At 48.3% G+C, this 19,150-nt stretch overlaps 1 protein-coding gene across 1 annotated transcript in view; it reads right to left on the bottom strand.

Annotated features, from left to right (window-relative positions):
• Positions 1–17,202, bottom strand: part of LOC149360318 (sodium-coupled monocarboxylate transporter 2-like) — an 80,700-nt gene extending 63,498 nt beyond the window's left edge. Inside the window, exon 1 of the mRNA XM_089569238.1 lies at positions 16,861–17,202. Within this exon, the coding sequence (XP_089425364.1) occupies positions 16,861–17,202 (342 nt within the window). The remainder of the gene's footprint in view (positions 1–16,860) is intronic.
• Positions 17,203–19,150: the final 1,948 nt, after the last annotated feature.

Genomic DNA, 19,150 nt, shown 5'->3' with positions numbered 1-19,150 from the left:
TGCAGCAAGGCCCTCTATCACAGCTTTCAGGTTTCCAAGCCTGCCCTGCGCAGGCCTTCGTCCTTGGCTATTTTATAGAAGGCGCCGAGACACAGACGTCGGCGATTTGGCATAGGCGGATATGTTAGTTCAGACCGGTCCGCATGGCGCAAAGCTCGGTGTGACTTATGCAAGCCGCAGAATCAAGGAGGTAGAAACCCGTAGCCATTGCTCTGAGCTCAAATCTGTGGTCATAGTGTGAGCAGTTAAGAAACTGCGCTGTTGCATTTACGGTCTCCCTTTCACTGTAGTGTGCGACAGCTATACCCTACAGTGCCTGCTCGCGAAGAGGAACCTCCTTCCAAAACTCGTCACTGGGTGGCGTAACCTCAGCAGTACGACTTCAGTGTCTTCCAGCGAAGCGGCTGTGCACGTGTGGACGCCAACGCCTTCTCCCAGAATCTCACCGAATGCATCACCGGAGGCTCTTTAGTCAACACTGCTCATGCCCAAGTGACCAATCCTGCCCTGCTCGACATTCGCTCCTGTCCATAGGAACATCATGAGTTGTACGAAACTTGCGGCTTCGCCGCTCTTATGATATTTGTAACAGGCTCGTTTCCACAAGTCATCCACAGAAGATGACTGGATTCATGTCGTCCCAAGTCGTCTACGGTGGTCTGTCTTAAGGCTGTGCCACGATACTCCGAAACCCTGGTTCCTTGAGGGAGAACAAGGCTATCGCAAAAGTCTGCGGGCTGTTCTGGTGGAAATCCTGGAGCAACAACATCTAGAAGAACGACGTCTACCTGCCAGTATCGCAAAGCGGTTTGCTCGTTCGGCTGCAGCCCTCTTGTGGGAGTCGCGTTGCCTGTAAGCGTATTCCAGTTACCGGTGCGGCCTCCCTGAGCGTACTTAGCAATCCCATCACCAGCGGAGTGGTTTTAAATATACATGGCACCTATAACGTAATGTCAAGAGCTCAGCACCCTCTGTGAAGGTGTAAGGGATGCAGATCACCTCACAGTACTTTACATTTGCACCTCCACGTCACTCGGCTTTATCACGATATCCAGTAGGATATTCCCAACGTCAGTCAGTAACTGACGCATGAAGCACACATTCACGCTAAACTAGAACATGCCTCAGCAATATGCAGCCCTTACGGCGGCTACTCGAAGCCGTCCTGGACCGTGCAGCACATTTCATCGCGTCGCACTATATATCTTGCCTCAGCTTTACTAACGCGGAATCATCTCTCGGCCTTGGACCCTTACCGCTAAACCGAAAATCTTCTATGCTTTGTCGCTTGCCGAAATTATACTTCGCAACATGTTTTGACAACCATTTACGCGCTTCTTTACTATTATTTAGCAGCTTAACACCTTGAGCGTACAGCGTTTACACGGCTATAGGGCTATAGCAATACCGTCAACAAATATTTTCTTTCCATTGAAATAAAATAATAGAAGAATCTTGCTGAACACGGGGGAGGGGTCTATTACTAAGGCTAATCCATCGAAATCCATCAGCCGGCATTTCACTAGTCCACCATACAATAGAAACTTCCGCTCCCCTTCAATTGCCCTGTAATGCATTTCGATAAGCCTGTAGTGGAACAATACTTCCTATTCAGCTGTATCGCTTAATGTGTTCAAGGCGGAGTTCTTTTTACCGCAACATATTAATGGGACAAGACATGAGCTGTGCCAACTAGCCCTGGTAACAGGAAACAACTAGCCCTCAAACAAACACTGGTGAAATACTAAATGTTTTTCACATACATTGCTTTTGCTCGATGATTTTAAACTACTGCGTACCTCTTTTGATAGTCTTGTTTAACTGAATTGACTTATTACGTATGCAGCCGTCTTGTTAGTCTTGTTTATCATAATTTTCGCTGCGCCAAGTATTTGCATTTTTCTATACCTATGTATGACTCATGACCACTCAGCATCCATTCTCCTCCCCCATGTTATGTCCATAACGGTGCCTTTCACACCCTCAGGTACAAAAAGCAGCGACGGGAAAATCGATAGAAATGTTGTTGTCCTTCCTTATGGCCTCCTAAGCAGCGCAGAAAACTGTGAATGATGCAATCGGTATTAAAACGAAATCGTTATGGGTTCGAACTCATGTGTCTAAGTACCTTAACAGAGTGAACTAGCTCTACCCGCAGCCTCACCTTTTTTTTTTTGCGCTGTAAAATTCTAGAATCCTAGCCGCTGTAAAGCACAACTGCGCACCACAGACATCTCAATAATTGAATGCGCGATTTTCGACCTTCGATATCGTACATTTTGCGCACTGCTTGCGAGAGTCACGTTAAGCATTGGCATGGGCCGGTGCTACGGGCTGCTTCAACGTCGAGACACGTCTTTGCGACGGCACAACACCTGTCATGCCTCGTTGCCGACCGGAAAAACTGCCGATAAGAGAGCGCACCACAGCCTGTCGAAACTTCGAGTAGGCATATTAGCGCTTATTGCTTGAAGCCTCACGCAGCAAATGTGGGCGTTGTTCATTCCACTGGCGAGAAGGTCAAAAAACAAAAAAACACCGCGAGGTACCTCTTGGCCTTTGCTCTCATGTGGACATCGTAGGTTACTTCATTCTGTACATCACGTCCCCTAAGATGTCCACATTCTGTCATTCTGTACATCACGTCCGGGGGAAGATGAAGAAGACGATGATTAGTGGGCCGGCTGTCTAACACCGGTCCGTAATTTTCGGCTTTATTTTCTCACTTCAGAGGTTTTTCAGTTTTTTGTGGCGTGTGTCCTCGACGTGCGACGACCGGGGGGTCCCTAGCCGCCGGCAAAAGCACGTCAAGCGACCTCCTCGGCGCTGTGCGCCGTATCCACGCCGACACGGAACATCACCATCAGCTGAACTCCATGCTGCACTGATGGCAGCAGCTGAAACGGAGAGTCCAGTGGCCCCTGTAGTTGTGGCTACAGACCAGGGCCCGGCAAACAAGAGACTGCGTGACGACCAAGCCAGCAACGAGCCTCTGACCGACCATCCAGAGGACATGGACCAAGCATCATTCACAGTTGTCTCGTACAAGAAAAAGAGAGCTACCAGTGTTCCTGTAGTCTTCAGGCCCACTGAGAAAGGAGGAAGCCTATAAAAAGCCAACCCCAACACTGTGGCTTCGGCGGTTGTAGCATCGGCACAAGAAAAAGTCCTCAGCCATCGCATTCACAAGGATGGTTACAGTATCGACGCTGCCCGCCACCAACCGTCTGCTCACGGTACCTAAGCTGGCTGGAGTGGCCGTAGAGGCCCGAGTCCCATACTCTTACATGGAAAGCTATGGCAAAATACAAGATGTACCTGTCACCTACACAGACGAAGACCTGAAGGAATATCTACGCGACCAAGGTGTCCTTTCAGCAAGGCGGCCAACCGCCTACACTCCTGAGGATGGTGGAAAGATCAAAGAGGTACGCCGTCGCACAGTTATATTGGAATTCGCAAAAGACGCGCCGCTACCAAAAAGAGTAACGCTTGGGTTCTGTAGTTACCCTGTAACTGAATACGTCGGAGCAGCAACTCAGTGCTATAAATGTCAGAGGCATAGCCCCATATCAAGACATTGTAACGGCCCCGTGCGCTGCAAAGTGTGTACTGGCCCCCACTTCGAGAGCGCAGCCTAAATGCTCTAACTGCGGAGGCCCACACCCTGCTTCCTATGGAGGGTGTTATAAAAAGAAAGCAGCCACAGTTGCTCGCACGGCAGAGCAAACACAAGGGAAACCCCTAAGCGCCATGAACCACCACCTAACCCCGACGTGGTTTTCACGACTACGGCAGCTCTTTCCGAGAATCAGTCAACACAGCGTAGCAAAGCAGCTGACAAGACCTTCGCAGATGCAGTAAAAAAGAAGCGTGGGAAGTCCGTTGGTTCTTCTCCTTCATCAAAGCTGCAGCAACGCACTACACAAGACCCGACAAACAACGTCGCTCGCTCTGAGCCTAAGGCGCCACAACATGACAGGAAGATCAGCGACAGGCAGCAAACCGGAAGCTCTCAACAAGATATCACAAGCCTACTGATTCCGATGTTGTTTGCAGCCATCAAGGCTCTTATCCGTGCAAACCCCTCGTCAGGAGGACTCCCAGAAGTAGAAGCTGTCCTTGCAATGGAGCCGTTGGTGTCGGTCTCCTATGCTCCGCAGGGGTGTAATACCACACTTCAGTAATCATGGCTTGAACAGCGAGAACTTCGCCACAGCTGAAAATCCACAACATCTTTCGTACATGCACCATTTTCCAGTGGAACGCTCGCGGGCTACGCTGTAAACTCTCAGATTTCCGACAGCTCGTGCGAGCGTACCGCTTCCCCTTCATAGTCATCTGTGAATCACGCGTCGAGGAAACTTTCCGACTCCGCGGATACTATTTCCATCATTCACAACGACCAGATAACGTCAGGAGATTGCTGATAGGCTTTCGCAAGGATATCGCGGCCTCATCGGTTGATGTCCCGCCTCACAGCGACAATGAATACGTGTGCGCCGTCACAGTTATTGCCGGACAACAGTACACTCTGATTGGAGTATATCTTGAGCCAGGCACGCCATTTGATGCTTTGAGACTTGATAACTTGATTGCAAGGACACCCTCACCGCATATTATTTGCGGAGACTTCAATGCTCATAATGAAATTTGGGGCAGCTCACATACATGTGCCCGAGGTGCCAAGCTTGCAAAACTTCTCTCCAAGCATTCAGTTCAGCCATTAAATGACGGCAGCATCACCTACCTCCGAGGCCCGACGACTGCCAGCAGCATCGACGTGACATTTGTCACAAGTTCATTCGCCCACAACTTTGGCTGGTGCACTGATTTGGAGACACGCGGAAGCGATCATTACCCAATCCTCATATCGGCTTTCCATGCGCAGAGGAACCCAAAGTAATTCCTTATAAAATCTACAGACTGAGACGCATACAAGGACGCTGTAAGCAGAGGAGTTACTGCGGAAACTCGCAATGAGGAATTAGCATCTACAATGGCGTATTTCCTGAGAGCGAGTACACAAATTACAACTAAAAATGATAACCTACCTTCAAATGATGACACATTTCAAAGGCACTGCGCTATACGCAGGCGAGCTGAAAGGAAAGGTCTGCGCACAAAAAGCCTCGATGACCTACGTGCATGCCGACGGGCACAACGTCACATTCGACGCTACATGGATAAACTCAGTCGGCAAAAGTGGCGTGACTTTTGTTCTACGCTGGATGTGCGCCAACCAGTAACCAATATTTGGCGGATGGTTAGAGGTATGCGCACGCCACTTCAGCAACTCCACCCCTTCGCTGCACTCTCCCTTCACGAACAAAAATCTATAAAAGAAGTCTCAGAAGAATACTGCAGGCTACTGTCGGCAGGGTCAGGGCATTCGACACTCTCCGCAGATGGTCAATCAGGCATCCCAAAGGCGGCAGTGCCAGCGTTAGACCTGCCTTTCACAATGGAAGAACTATCCACAGCTATCGCGGAGACAAACAGGCACACGTCTCCGGGTCATGATGAGGTGACATATGACGCCATTGCAAAGCTGCCCCACACCTCCCGTCTTCGACTCCTGGTGTATTACAATTCTTCCTGGATGACTGGTGAGGTCCCCACGGAATGGAAGCTGGCGAAAATTGTGCCTGTTTTGAAACCCTGTATGCAGCCAACAAGCTACGCATCATTCCGGCCCATTGCCCTACTGAGTTGCGTAGGTACGCTCATGGAGCGCATGATCTGCAAACGCATAACTTGGTTCCTAGAAAGCCGAAATGAGTTTCCCCATGAAATGAACGGGTTCCGTCAAAACAGGTCTCGACTGACAATATCATCGCCCGCGTCTCATAAAATGAGGAGTACCTTCATGCTGGGTACATTCCGACAGCCGTTTTCCTAGACATCAAGGCCGCCTTTGACTCTGTCTTTCACCATGCAATTCTCGCAGCCTTTGCCAGTCTTGGCCTTGGAGGAAAGCTATACAAATGGATTGGACATTATTTAAAAGAACGGCAATTTTTTATGACCACTCCGAACGGTCCAACACGCTTTCACGCAGTGGAGAGGGGCGTAACACAGGGAGCGGTGCTCAGCCCTCTCCTGTTCAATATTGTCCTTATACACATAAAAAGAAACCTTCCGCGAGGGGTCCGTATAACAATTTATGCTGATGATATGAGCATCTGGACCGCATCACGTTCGCGCTATATTACCCAGCAACGTCTACAGAGAGCGCTATTGCACATTTAGATGTACCTGGCTTCAAGAGGTGTTCGTCTCTCGCCAGAAAAGAGTGTTGCAATGGCGTTTACAAGAAAAATGATGACCCGATATCCGCTGCTCCTAGGCGGTCGATCGCTACCATATGTACGATCTTAGCGATTCCTGGTGTTGTAATCGACTATATTCTGTCATGGACACCTAAGATCAAAAACCTCCGCGAGAGGATCACTGCAGCATCGCAAGTGCTTAGGTTCATGGCGGGAACAAGGTGGGGTAGTAACTGTCGATCAATGCTTCTGCTTGAAAAGGCCTACGTTGAAGAAACCTTGCGGTACTGTCTACCAGTGTTTCAAAGATTATCTACATCAAGCAATAAGACTCTCGTTGCCGCACGGAACAACTGCATGCGAATATGCCTTGGCCTCCCAAAGGGTTCCTCTGCATCAGGAACAGTAGCGGAGGCAGGATGTCTCCCACTAGACGTGATTGCCGCCCAGGAAAATACGCGTACCCATCTCCGCCATGTTCTTCAAGGAAAGAAGCACTTCCTGCACCGTGTCCACCTAACTCACAGCAACTCTAGCTTTGGCCAGGCAGTGCAGCTCTTGCCCATCCCTACTATTAATCAGCCACAGAAACTACTACCTCTGGCCTTTCCTCCATGGACATCCTCTCCTCTAAAGGTGAAGAAGTCTGTTCCAGGTGTGAATGCAAAGAGCCGCATGCCGCAGGCAGCGCTTCTGTAAACTACTCTCGCCTACTTAACGGAGGAATATAGGCAGCACACCCACATCTTCACCGATGGTTCAACTACTAAAGAAACCTCTTCATGTGGCCTTTATGCGCCCTCAACAGGCCATGCCCATTCTTACCGGCTGCAGCGGAGGACATCCTCTACAACAGCTGAACTTCACGGCATTAAGGAAGCTGTTTCTTACATCCTGCGCCGAACCGCCGGCCGTTGGGTTATCTTCACCGATTCAAAATCATCTCTGCAGATCCTGGCCAACCTGCTGAAGAAAACGAATCACCAGCCGGTTTCCCTGGACATCGGATATCTACATCATTTAGCTATTGCCGCAGGCCACTGCATAACATTTCAGTGGGTACCTGCTCACTGTGGCATTCTGGCTAATGAAAAAGCAGATGAAGCGGCCAGTAAGGGCCATCAACATCGGAGATACATTCGAACTTTCTTCACGAAATTTGATGCATCCCAAATGGCTAAAAGTTTTGCTTACGAAGAAACGTCTCGGCTTTGGAGTTTGCCGACACATCAGTACCAATTTTTTCACTCAATCGACCCACATCTTAGATCAAGACTCTCACCCAGAATTCCTCGACATCTGGAAACACTTTATCATCGACTTCGTCTGAATGCTGCATATGCAAACGGCTTACGATACCGTTTTAGACAAATGAACAGTCCGCACTGTGACAACTGTGCCTCGATAGAAACTGTGGAACATATCTTGCTTGAGTGCCCTGCGTATGCTAACGAGCGTGCGTACTATGAACATTGCATGCAGAAGCTCTGCCCAGTGCCCCTAACATTGGACAAAATTTTAGGTCCCTTAGCCTGCCTTAGGCAACAGAGACTTGCAATGAGCTTTCTATTCACATATTTAAAAGACATTTGACATCTCGATAAGCTTTAAATTCACTTGCACGTTACCTTCATGCATTCTTCATGCCTTGAACTTCGTCAGCCCATTTGATGGACTATGCACTCCATCATTCCATAGGTCACATCAATACTCGCCATTGCATCCTTAGTACCCATTTCATGGCCGCATTTTATCTTCGTTTTTTTTTTTACCTCTTCCACACTGCTCTCCTTTGTCTTTATCGCCCAAATTCCCCTCCCTACGCAGAGTAGCATGCCAGCGATTTTTAAACGCCGGCTAAATTCTCTGCTCTTCATTAAAGAGTCTTTCTCTCTCTCTCTCTCTCTCTATCTCTCTCTCTCTCTACACCACGTCCACTCTTCATATGGATTTTATGTATTCGTGCGCGACCAAAGAACTGTGTAAAACTATTTTTTTTTCTTTTCTCCCTGTGCAACGCCACTGTATAAGAACGGTTTCTATTGGTGAGATAAAGTTGCGGAGTTAAAAAACGACCTGGTTATTCAATTATTTTACCCACAAAAACCAGTCAGCTCTAAATAATACAGTGTTCTCTTCTTTTACTTCCTTGTCGCACGGAACATTGCTTGGCGTTTCTTTCAGTTGGCAAGCATGGCTCCACATGCCTGTATGTCCTATTCAAAAAGGCCCAATTGCATGGCCGGAGAACTGAAAAATTGTCAAGGAAAACCCACTAAAAAGGCTTGTTAGATGGAGCACGATAAGCTCTACATGTCATAGTGATATCAGTAACCTGTCTCTGAGATGCAACGATACCATATTTTCAATGCTCGCTTAATTGGTTTGTCTTAATGTGGTATTCCATGATGTTGTAACTTTTTAAAATGCTTATGTGCTCTTCAACAGATTGCCGCTTCGTCAGAGAAACAGCAGCTCGAAACACCTCGTTTACATGGTTGATAAGAAGTTTCACTTTAAATAAACTGAAAATTTGGCTTAGGTCTACCGGACTGAGACTCGTTGCCTGCAAAATGTAGAGGACACCAAAGCTGCTCAAAGAAATGAGGAGGTATCACACTGTCAGTGAAATGTCCGCCAATGTTAGGCAGCATTGACCGATAGAGAAAAGCTGACAAATCGTTGTTACTCTTTACGAAGTTTTCCTCCAAAAACAGTTCATTTCTTAGTTTCTGAGAAAACAATTCAGTTTTGTTGTGCGTAACGGACGCTTTCTTTCGCGCGTACTTCGGAAACCAGCGTATCAAAGTTCATCACCGCAGAAAAACTGCAGGCAGTGTCAAGACATTGCCGTCATATTAATTTGGCGCGTACTCTACCAGTCCGTGCTCCAGTTCAGCGTAATTTGTAAATCTCCTGGCTTTGTGAGATTTTTTTGTGTGATTTCCTCTCAATCTTTATTCTCCCACATGTCAGTATCTGGACGATGTCGATATATGCAGAAACCCGCTTCTACTCGAACGATTTGAAAACCCCACTTTGTCTCGGTGGAAAGGGTTGTTCACCAATGTTGTCCGCGTCTTTCTCCAAGAAGTCTAAATCTTCACTGTGAAGTAGTAATATCGTCTCATAACACTTCATGCACCTATTTTAGCGATGCAAAAAATTACGCCGTTTTTTTTGCCATCCTCCTGCGAGGCGAATAGCAAAGGTTAGGAAAAGAAATAGGTCACAGACACACCGAGCGAAAGACAAATACCAGTCGGTTTTGTTACGCTACATTTGTGTAGGCGAAAGGACACCAGCTGCGCTCATGTCGACGAATTCAGAGCAGGGCCGAAGTTCCATTGTGGTGCACAGGGACTACGGTACTACATGCGTCCCCATCACGTTGTAAGAATATATTTAGGTGCTGACACTGCGACCGCCGGCGCGACCAGATCTTGTTCGCTGCTCCTCGCGCTTCCCTCGAACGCGGACAGATGTCGCCATTTGATGGGGGCTTGTCTAGCCGCCAAGCTGGAAGCGAACGGAAGAAGACAGCCGAACGCATCGCTAACGGCAAAGAATAAAAGCGAACGAACGCGCACCAAATAAGCATATATGGTCGCCGGGGCCGATCCGAAGAGTGTGGCTATGACCAATCCTAGGATTTGCGGTGCGGCCCTTCAGCCGTGGGCTTCCACTACCAATTTTTTTCTTATTTTCTCGCGAAGTGTAGTGCTCTTTTTTTGTATACGGAATCTTTGATACAGAAATGAACACCACTTGAGGCTTCACTTTCGCCATGATTCTCTGTGAGATCTTCGACTATGATTGCCAGGAATTGGCCCTAGTATCATTTCATGCCAAAACTTCATGAAAATTTCATTTGAGGGTAGAAAGGGCCACATTAACCACTTATGGGTCGACTACTGAACCGCACCATGAAGGGTACGAATGAAGGAGGGAGTGAAAGAAGGGGGAGAGAAAGAGGCGCCGTAGTAGAGAAATCTGGAATAATTTTGACCATTTGTGACCATTCGTCGTCGTCGTAGGTTAGTTGATTTCGTTGTTGTTATTGTGTGTTGTCGCCGCTGACCCATTGTCTTCAAAAGCAGCCTTCAACCTCAGGATGTTCAACATGCGCTGACATCGCAGACCAAACTAAGGGCGCGTTCAGACTTGCCGAAAAATCCGGCGAGCGAAGGGGATTCGCTCGCCGAAAAAAACTAGGACCTGTTCTCGTCTGTTGACGCCCGGACGAAGCGGCACCCCCGCGCGGCTGCTGTTTCTCGCTTTTCCACACTACGTCATTGCTGGCAGCGTACACAGATGTAGTGAGAAAAGACCACAAATTTACGTGGTCTGCGTGCCATAAGCGTATGCGCGCTTACGTACGCTAAATGCAGGCGCATTGCCACTTTTATTGCGAAAGCAATACTACGCTAGGTTTTGAGCCGTCAGCGTGGTCCCGGCAGTAACCACGTTTGACCTTTAGACGACCCCCGTAGTGACGTCACACCGAGCGGAGGAAAAACTGGAGACCAACTCGGCTCGTCGGTGCGGTCCCAGGGTAACCACGGCGCGCCGCGCATCTGCTGCGCGCCGCAGCCGCGGGGAGGCGCTCGCTGTGGTGACGTCATACCAGCTGTGAAAAAAATGACCCCCAGCTGGGCTCGTCGGCGCGGTCCCAGGGTAACCACGGCGCGCCGCGCATCTGCTGCGCGCCGCAGCCGCGGGGAGGCGCTCGCTGTGGTGACGTCATACCAGCTGTGAAAAAAATGACCCCCAGCTGGGCTCGTCGGCGCGGTCCCAGGGTAACCACGGCGCGCAGCGCACCTGCTGCGCGCCGCAGCCGCAAGGAGGCGCTCGCTGTGGTGACGTCACACCAAGCGGAGAGAAAACTGGAGACCAGCTCGGCTCGTCGCCGCAGTCCCAGGGTAACCACGCCGCTGCTGCTCTCTCTCTCCTTCCCTTCCTCTCTCAGAGAGAAGATTACGTGTGGATGTGTGTATATAAGGTGTTTCGACCAAGGCCTCGCCTGCTCTCGCAACCTACCGGGCTTAACCAAGCTAAGCCTCTGCCAATTTTGTATAAAACTGCATGGGGAGCGCAATGTGAAGAATTTGCATGTGCTTACCACACCTAGCTAGTTTGCAAACTCGAACCCTACAAACTGCAGTTTATAGTGTGGAACCACGGAGTACACGGAACTGAGCGCAGAACGGAACTAAGCAATGCACAAGGCTCGGCGCTGCTCTGAAATAAATATTCCAGCCAACGAAGAATTCGCGTTACCAGGCTAACGGTACACCATTTGACTATAGCGCAGTAAGAAATCGACTTTGATTTCCTGTCATCTGCCTTATGGTCAGCAGGTTAGAGATCTGCGACGCGCTGCTTTATAGAGAAAGCACACAGAGAGCTCTTCTGCGATGACTAGACTTGGGTTGCGATTTCAATAGTTTGGCAGCAGCGAGAGTGTCTTGCCACAGTTGCATCTTCCACTGTTGCCTACAAGATGCGGCGACAGGGTTAAAAACATGACAGGCAACTACGGTACTTCCTAATGCGAGATTCCAGCGCAGCTGGATTTTGCGACAGTAAACCAGAAAGCCACACAGCCAAAAAGTAACAAAGAATGCGTCTCCATGTGGAACGGGCAACGAGGCGCGTTCCCGCCCCGTGGGAGTAGTGCGGGCCCGTTCCCAAAACTGCAACGGCCTCCATAGACTCCCATGCATAAGCTGGTTGACAGTCGACTGCCGATTCATCGCTGACTCAAGCTGTGACTAGCCGTTTTGGGGTGGATTTTACGCTGACTCGAACATAATCAGCCACGCTCCTGTACGGCAGTTAACGGGCCCACGATAATCGCGCAAGGAATCGCCTCACGTTGACAAAGCAGTTGGTCGTTTTTCATAAACCTTCCAATGTGTGGTACTTAAAACCAAAGGGTTGTTTCTAGGGTATCGAGTTGAAACGGCATCCATTGTTCTATGTATATAAATTTCACGGCTAGCGACTAGCATGTAAATAACGACCCATTCTGTGTTGTGTGATGTTCTCGTGTCCTCAGGTCTGACGTGGACACTGTTCAATGTTCACTGTTCTGTACATTCGTTGTTCTTGCGTCTCGTTACCGCTTGTTCCTGTTGTCAACGTCAAGGAAACTTTTTCTAACCATCCACTTTGTTAGTGCTAATAAACTTTTTCTAATCACCGCAGTACCTTTGCGATGCACGTTTTAAGAATGATGGCTATCTGTAAAAGCGTTTAGGAAATCGTTACGCAGCAGGTCGCGCAAACAGAACGCGGCCCCTCTCTCCTGCCCTCGCAGTACCCTCCACTTTAGATCTTACGCTACTGCCTTTCTTCCACCGCTATCCCCTCGTTCTCTTTTTAATCATCTCCCTCTCTTCGTTATCGCACTTTCATCCGTCGCCGTGCTGTTCGCTTTGCTGTAGCTCTGCCGGTTACGATGACGACGCGCAAGCTATAAACGGGCCCCTAAACGCAGCTAAAAAAAAAATTACAATATTAGCGTTCGGTGCCTGTCTTGCGGAACAGCTTGTGTATTTCTCGTTTATGCAGTTCCATCTTCATTTACATATGAAATTCTGACGGCAAAAGTTTCAGTACATAATGTTTTTAGCTACTGACTCGTATCAGTCTCGCAATCTGCTGCAGCAAAAATAGAGAGAGGAATTGATTATCCCCAGTTAAAACATCCTACCCTGTATTCTACTGCCAACGTGATCTGCTGATGAGGTCATTCAACTAACAAAAGTATACATTCACGCCATACCTGCTTTCCCAAGCAACCTGCCACCGCACTTTCACAGTTTACTGACGTTCTTATCTCCCTTCTGTATTTGCATTTCTGTCTTGCATCTGCCTTTTTTGGTTTCCTCTATTTCTTTCTGTCCTCCCTTTCTCCTACTTTACCTTTTTGTCTCGCATTTGACATGCTTTTCGTGCTTTTACATTTCTCTTTATTTGCGTTTTGTCGTTTCCTTTCCTAGTTCTGTTATGCCGCTTTGCTTTAGTTACACTCTTTTCAACAACGCGGCCGTTCACCTGACGGTTTATCAGCAGAAATAGTAAGCAGCTTTACTAAAAGGAAGAGGAAGTGCACGGGCCTGTCCTGTGGCGCCAAATAAGCCACAGCCACTGCCACGTGCAAAGAGAAGGAAGGTGAAAAAGAGCGGGAAAATACAAGCCAAAACGAATATTCATGCGCCGTACCCACCACATGCGCTGAAGCAGTACACGATGGCTGTCTGGAAGCCAGGTGCCTCCCCTCCAGCAATTCGCATCCGGCGCTCGCTGTACACACGGTCTCAGCCTCCCGAAACACAGCTTTTCCACAGTTAACAAGGGCCTCACTTTCCTACCCTCTCGACACCACGCTGTACTTATTGTTTGCCGTTATCCTTGCACCAGTCTCTCATCTTTGAAAGGGGGGGCTTAAGTATTCCGTGCCCAAGAACACCATGGCAAGCTGCCCCCTGCGGTGGCTCAGTGGTTATGGCACTCGGCTGCTGACCCGAAAGACGAGGCTTCGATTCCAGCCGCTGTGGTCGAATTTCGACGGAGGCGAAATTCCAGAGTGCCAAAGAACACATGCCGATACCATGGCAAGCTGCTCCCCGCGGTGGCTTAGTGGTTACGGCGTTCGGCTGATGACCCGAAAGACGCGTGTTCGAACCCGGCCACGGTGGTCGAATTTCGATGAGGGCGAAATTCTAGAGACCCGTGTACTGTGCGATATCAGTGCACCTTAAAGAACCCCAGGTGGTCGAAATTTCCGGAGCCCTTCGCTACGGCGTCCCTCATAGCCTGAGTCGCTTTGGGACGTTAAACCCAATAAACCAAAACCACACCAAACCATGGCAATCTGTTTTGCCGAAAAGTTTTTCACTGGAGAATCGCTTTTCCCCAGCCCCCGTGAAAGTTTTTCGGGCCCCTGTACATGCTACGGCAATAAAGATAAATCAAGCTTACCGTGTTCGATATTTGCTGATATGCTCCGCCGCTTCTACTGAAGTTTTTCGAAACAAGACAGTCCGCTATCACTCTTTCAAAAAGTGCTTTCCGTGAGTGTATTTGACTCATTTTTTAACACCTAAAAAACCATGCATTTCAAAGTTGTGATAGCTGTTTATCTTTCGATAGTAGCAATTTGAAAAGTTATGATAACAGAATTGTTATATTCATACAGTCTTTGCAGAAACTCGGATTAGAAATAAAATCCCGCTGGAAACTTTTCCTCGGTGTTCATTTTCTCGCGTGCAGTTTTAGTGATACCTGTTAAACCCCTTCAGAGCACAACCACACCTGCCCGCGAGGTTATTTCGGAGCTAATAGCGCAAAACGTCCTCTTGGAACAATGTTGTTATTCTTCTTGCGGATGTGGCAGGTTTATTTATGGCTGTCATTCAGAAAATGTCACCGGGGTGCTTGGGTTTTCGAGAGATTCCTTTTATCACGCAACGCAGTACAGTTCATGCTTCATAACGCAATATTTTCACTCGGAGCTTGCACCCCCGGGTACACGAGGAATCTGGCTTATACGCAGCCGCCATCGGCTCTTCGGCGTACGCAGCGGATGCGACCCGCGTCTATTTTTGAGCATACATGTATTGTTTCACCTCTCTGGTGTTCGCGCGTGACAGTGGTAGTGGCTGTGGCGCAGTAGGTTCCTGTCAATAGTCCCGTGCTTTTTCCTCTTCCTACATAGCATAGCCACACGCAGAATGCGGTCTGCTGAAACTTGTGCTTAGCTTGCAATAAGTAGGCGTGACGTCAGAGTTGTTTTGTAGCACCCTTACCCCACGTACTGTCGTGTAATTCCTTCTTTCAGTTCTCGCAGGAAACACGTGTATTGTACTTTCAGAAATAAGAGATAATCCTGGAGGTCAAGTTCAACATTCCCGGACGAAAATTTTGTAAATTGGAAAATTGTAAGACACAGTTACGAAAATATTGAAGGTTGTGGTCCGTTCTTGTGATATGCAGCAAAACCTTTTAAAGTGTTTCCAATGATCGCTTCGAACAATTACACTGTCATAAAAAACCAATGGGCAATGCTCTTGACTATAGCAAAAGCGTTAATAAAAGAATGCAACAGTGCCGTCGGGTGATCTGCGCTTATGCTGGTTGTTATAGTGAAATCTTATATTATATGAAAAAAAATGGCTGAGGCTTAACTTGGTTACGCCTGGAGAATGCGAAGCACCATCGTGTCGCGTAATTTGGAGGCGCACAACCACAGCGACGGCGCGAGGTGGGCCCCCGTTTCTCCACTGTCGTGACGTCATCGTGTCACGTGGTGTGACGTCATGTATCACGTGATTTGGAGGCGCACAACCACAGCGACGGCGCGAGGTGGGTCCCCGTTTCCCCACTGTCGTGACGTCATCGTGTCACGTGGTGTGACGTCATGTATCACGTGATTTGGAGGCGCACAACCACAGCGACGGCGCGAGGTGGGCCCCCGTTTCTCCACTGTCGTGACGTCATCGTGTCACGTGGTGTGACGTCATGTATCACGTGATTTGGAGGCGCATAACCACGGTGAAGGGCTGAAGTGGTAGCTAAAGTAGTATGCTTCGCATAAAAATTACGTTCATAAACAGACTCCCACTCTAAATCCTTTTGTCCAGAATTGTTGGGTATGTAAGAGCGCGCTCTGTGAGCGCGCAAAGGCATGTCGGTGCGGGCATGTCGCTAAGTGCATGCAAGTTTCTCATGTTTTGCTCTTTCTCCAAAGTAGGCTACGTTGAATGCCATTTGCTTTCTAGTTTAATCGGGCAAAGGGCAGCGCCAATAATGCACTAATAACTTTTCAGGGTGAGCAATCTCTGCTGCGCCACAATGCCTGCCAGACGGTTGCGAGAGGGAGATTACGTGGACTGTTGCAAACAGTATTCTCGCGCAGGAACACATGTCGAACATCAAGATTTCGAGGCATAAGTCATGCGCTCTAACCACCACATCGGTCTTCGATATCTAGCAAAAAGAAAAAGAAGTCTGTTCTCGGAGTAATGTATTGTCTTGACACCCTTCCAAAATGTCTGCCTCTTGTGCTGCCTTCATCATCATCATCATCGTCATATGTCTAACAATGTCTACTGCAGGACAACCGCTTTCTTTAATGCTATCCCGTTTCATCTGCTGCCACGTTATCCCAGAAAAACTGCCTTATCTCATCCACTCACCTGACTACCTTCCAGCCCCTGATACGTTAGCTTTCTCTCGGAATCCACTGTGTTACATAAGAGGAACCATTGGTTATCCTCCCTTCGCATGACGCGCCTTACCCGCGTCCATTTCTTCTCGTATTGCCTTACCTTTGGCCAACTTCACTGGTTTTCCCCGGCTGCTAAAACGCACTAGCCTGGAAGTTTTCGTTTCTATTAATTTCCTCTGTTAATCTCTTTAGCCCAAGTTAACTTATTTGTGTTCTCAACGAAAAGGCGGCAAGGTATTACAGCTAGTGCTGACCGTATCATGTTGTGTGCCAAAGAAATATCGATGGACAACGCTTTTGTAGCCGCAACGCAAATGACGCAAAGGTGCACCACAAACATAAGAAGCCTACCTGAAAAATTGACGTGATGCGGAGCCGGTAAAGCACGGGCACAAATATGTGCGTAGCGACCGGAATAAACAGCAGTGGCGTCAGGTAGGACCAGGCCATGTGCCAGCCATAAGCGTAGTAGTGCGCTGGATAGCCAACAAGGCCCGTCGAAGAAAAGAGGGAAGCCACGGACGATGCCGCCAGGGGAAGAGTCTTCAGCATCCGGCTTCCAAGGAACACTTCCGCCGGCGTCTCACTGCTTCCGGGGGCAACGCTCTTCTTCCGGAAGGAGAAGTAGAGGCCGAGAGAAAGATTCGCTGTCACCAAGACAGCGAATAGGACGTACTCCACCAGTCGCAACATTTACGATGGCGGTCGTATCCCGTTCAGAATTCCAACTTTTCTGGCAGCGTGTCCCTGTTCAGTGGGCTGTTTTAATAAAAGAAAGAGTACAATTTATGTGTTTCGAGTCTATATATTACACGTCCTGCGATTGTATTCTTACCTAATAAAGCATTTGCTTCGGCATATAACAGGCGGATCTTCGTATGTAATTTTCATTGCTTATCCCTGATATTTGTCAGTAGTTCAAGTCTAAACACGTTGATAAAAATTTAGTTTTGATATTGAGCACTTGCGACAAGAAGTTACAAATGTTTCTTTGCTTTCGGTGGTTGCATTAAAACTAGCGCAAACTCACCTTCATGGAGCCAGACAAAAGATGCGATTTCCGCCCTTTTGTGATATATGCAGTTTTTATCTTAATTGTTCGACGCGAAGCACTTTCATCTAAATATGCGGGTTCTTGTACGAAGCTTACCTTCACAGCATGGCCCAGGCTTCGTGTTGCAACTGTGAGCGAAGCCACTGTTCCCGAAGTCGACTGTTTCAACACAGACTGTTCCACTGCTGTGTCACGCTTTCAAGTTGTTAATGTCTGCACTCTGTGCCCTCGCGCTTTTTATTTCATTTCAGTTGCTCGTCTTTTTTGTTTATGCATTGAATTGGCACAGAACAGGCATGTGTTAGTAACCGTGCGCTACGGCAAATCACCCCTACGTTGCAGCACACAGCTGTTTGAAACCGCGTGCGCTGTGCTCTTTTCAAAGAATCCTAACGTTGACACAGGGAACGCAGTGAGTAGTGACTACACCGTGTTAGTGACATACTCGGAAAGCTGAAGATATATGGGATGGCGCAACACCGAAAGATGGCGTAACGAGAAGTAGAATACTCTATCTTCAAACAGCGCAAGAACGCGGACAGTGGATGGGCTGGACACACACACCGCTGCGTGTATCCACGCTTGTCATTGTCCGCGTCCTTTGCTCTGTTTTAAGATATGAATAACAGAATTGTGATATACTTTTGAGCAGATATGAGTTGAACTCTATGAGCAAAGTTTAGAGATGTAATAAATTGCTTGACTCGAAGAAGAGACACTGAAATGCAGCCACACCTGCGTGAAACCTGAAGCCACCACGTCTCCCATATACACGGTGTCCACGATAACTTTAGCCAAGGAATAAAAATAAAATATATGAGGTAGGCCAGGGAAACAACTCACATACATCTAGCAACCGGCTTGCGCATCATTTTTTGTTTTGCAATTAATTAATTAGCGATTAAGATATTTTTCTAAAAGCGTAAATATTGACTTTAGATAGCAAATGTGAATAGCACCTTCAGTAAGCCCCATTCCATTTATTTGCGGTAAAGAAAATCTCACGTGTATCTTTTTTCCGAGCTCCAAAGACAACCAGCGAAATACAAAAAAAAATCACGTGACTAGCGCATTCGCGCGCCACGATTGTGCTGCTCTCAACCGTGGCTTGAGTGAACGAAATCAGCTGCTGGCAAGGCGCGACGACCTCCATGCGCCGGCAAGCCGATATGTCAACGGTGCTTGCGGCGCCCGCGCGAGCCAGTCTGCAAGCGTGACGGTGCAAATTGCAGCGAACGCGCCGGGCATTGTGAGCTATGAAATGGCCAAAGGTGACAAACACAAATTCGACGAGTTTCATTCGCCACTGAGAGGCAAAAGAAGGTAACTACCGTTGACATATCGGCCTGCCGGCGCACTGAGGTCGTCGCGCCTAGCCAGCAGCTGATTTCGTTCACTCAAGCCACGGTTGAGAGTAGCACAATCGTGGCGCGCGAATGCGCTAGTCACGTGATTTTTTCGTATTTGGCGGGCTTTCTTTGGAGCACGGAAAAAAGATACACGTGAGGTTTTCTTTATCGCAAATAAATGGAATGGGGGTTTCTGAAGGTGCCCACCAACTTTGCTATTCACATTTGCTGCCTAGAG

This window comes from Amblyomma mixtum, chromosome 2, assembly GCF_055824585.1.
Source record: "Amblyomma mixtum isolate Tamu chromosome 2, ASM5582458v1, whole genome shotgun sequence".
In the NCBI taxonomy this organism is placed as follows: domain Eukaryota; kingdom Metazoa; phylum Arthropoda; class Arachnida; order Ixodida; family Ixodidae; genus Amblyomma; species Amblyomma mixtum.
Note: the sequence above shows the minus strand (reverse complement) of the source record. Positions and strands in the feature narration are given on the sequence as shown.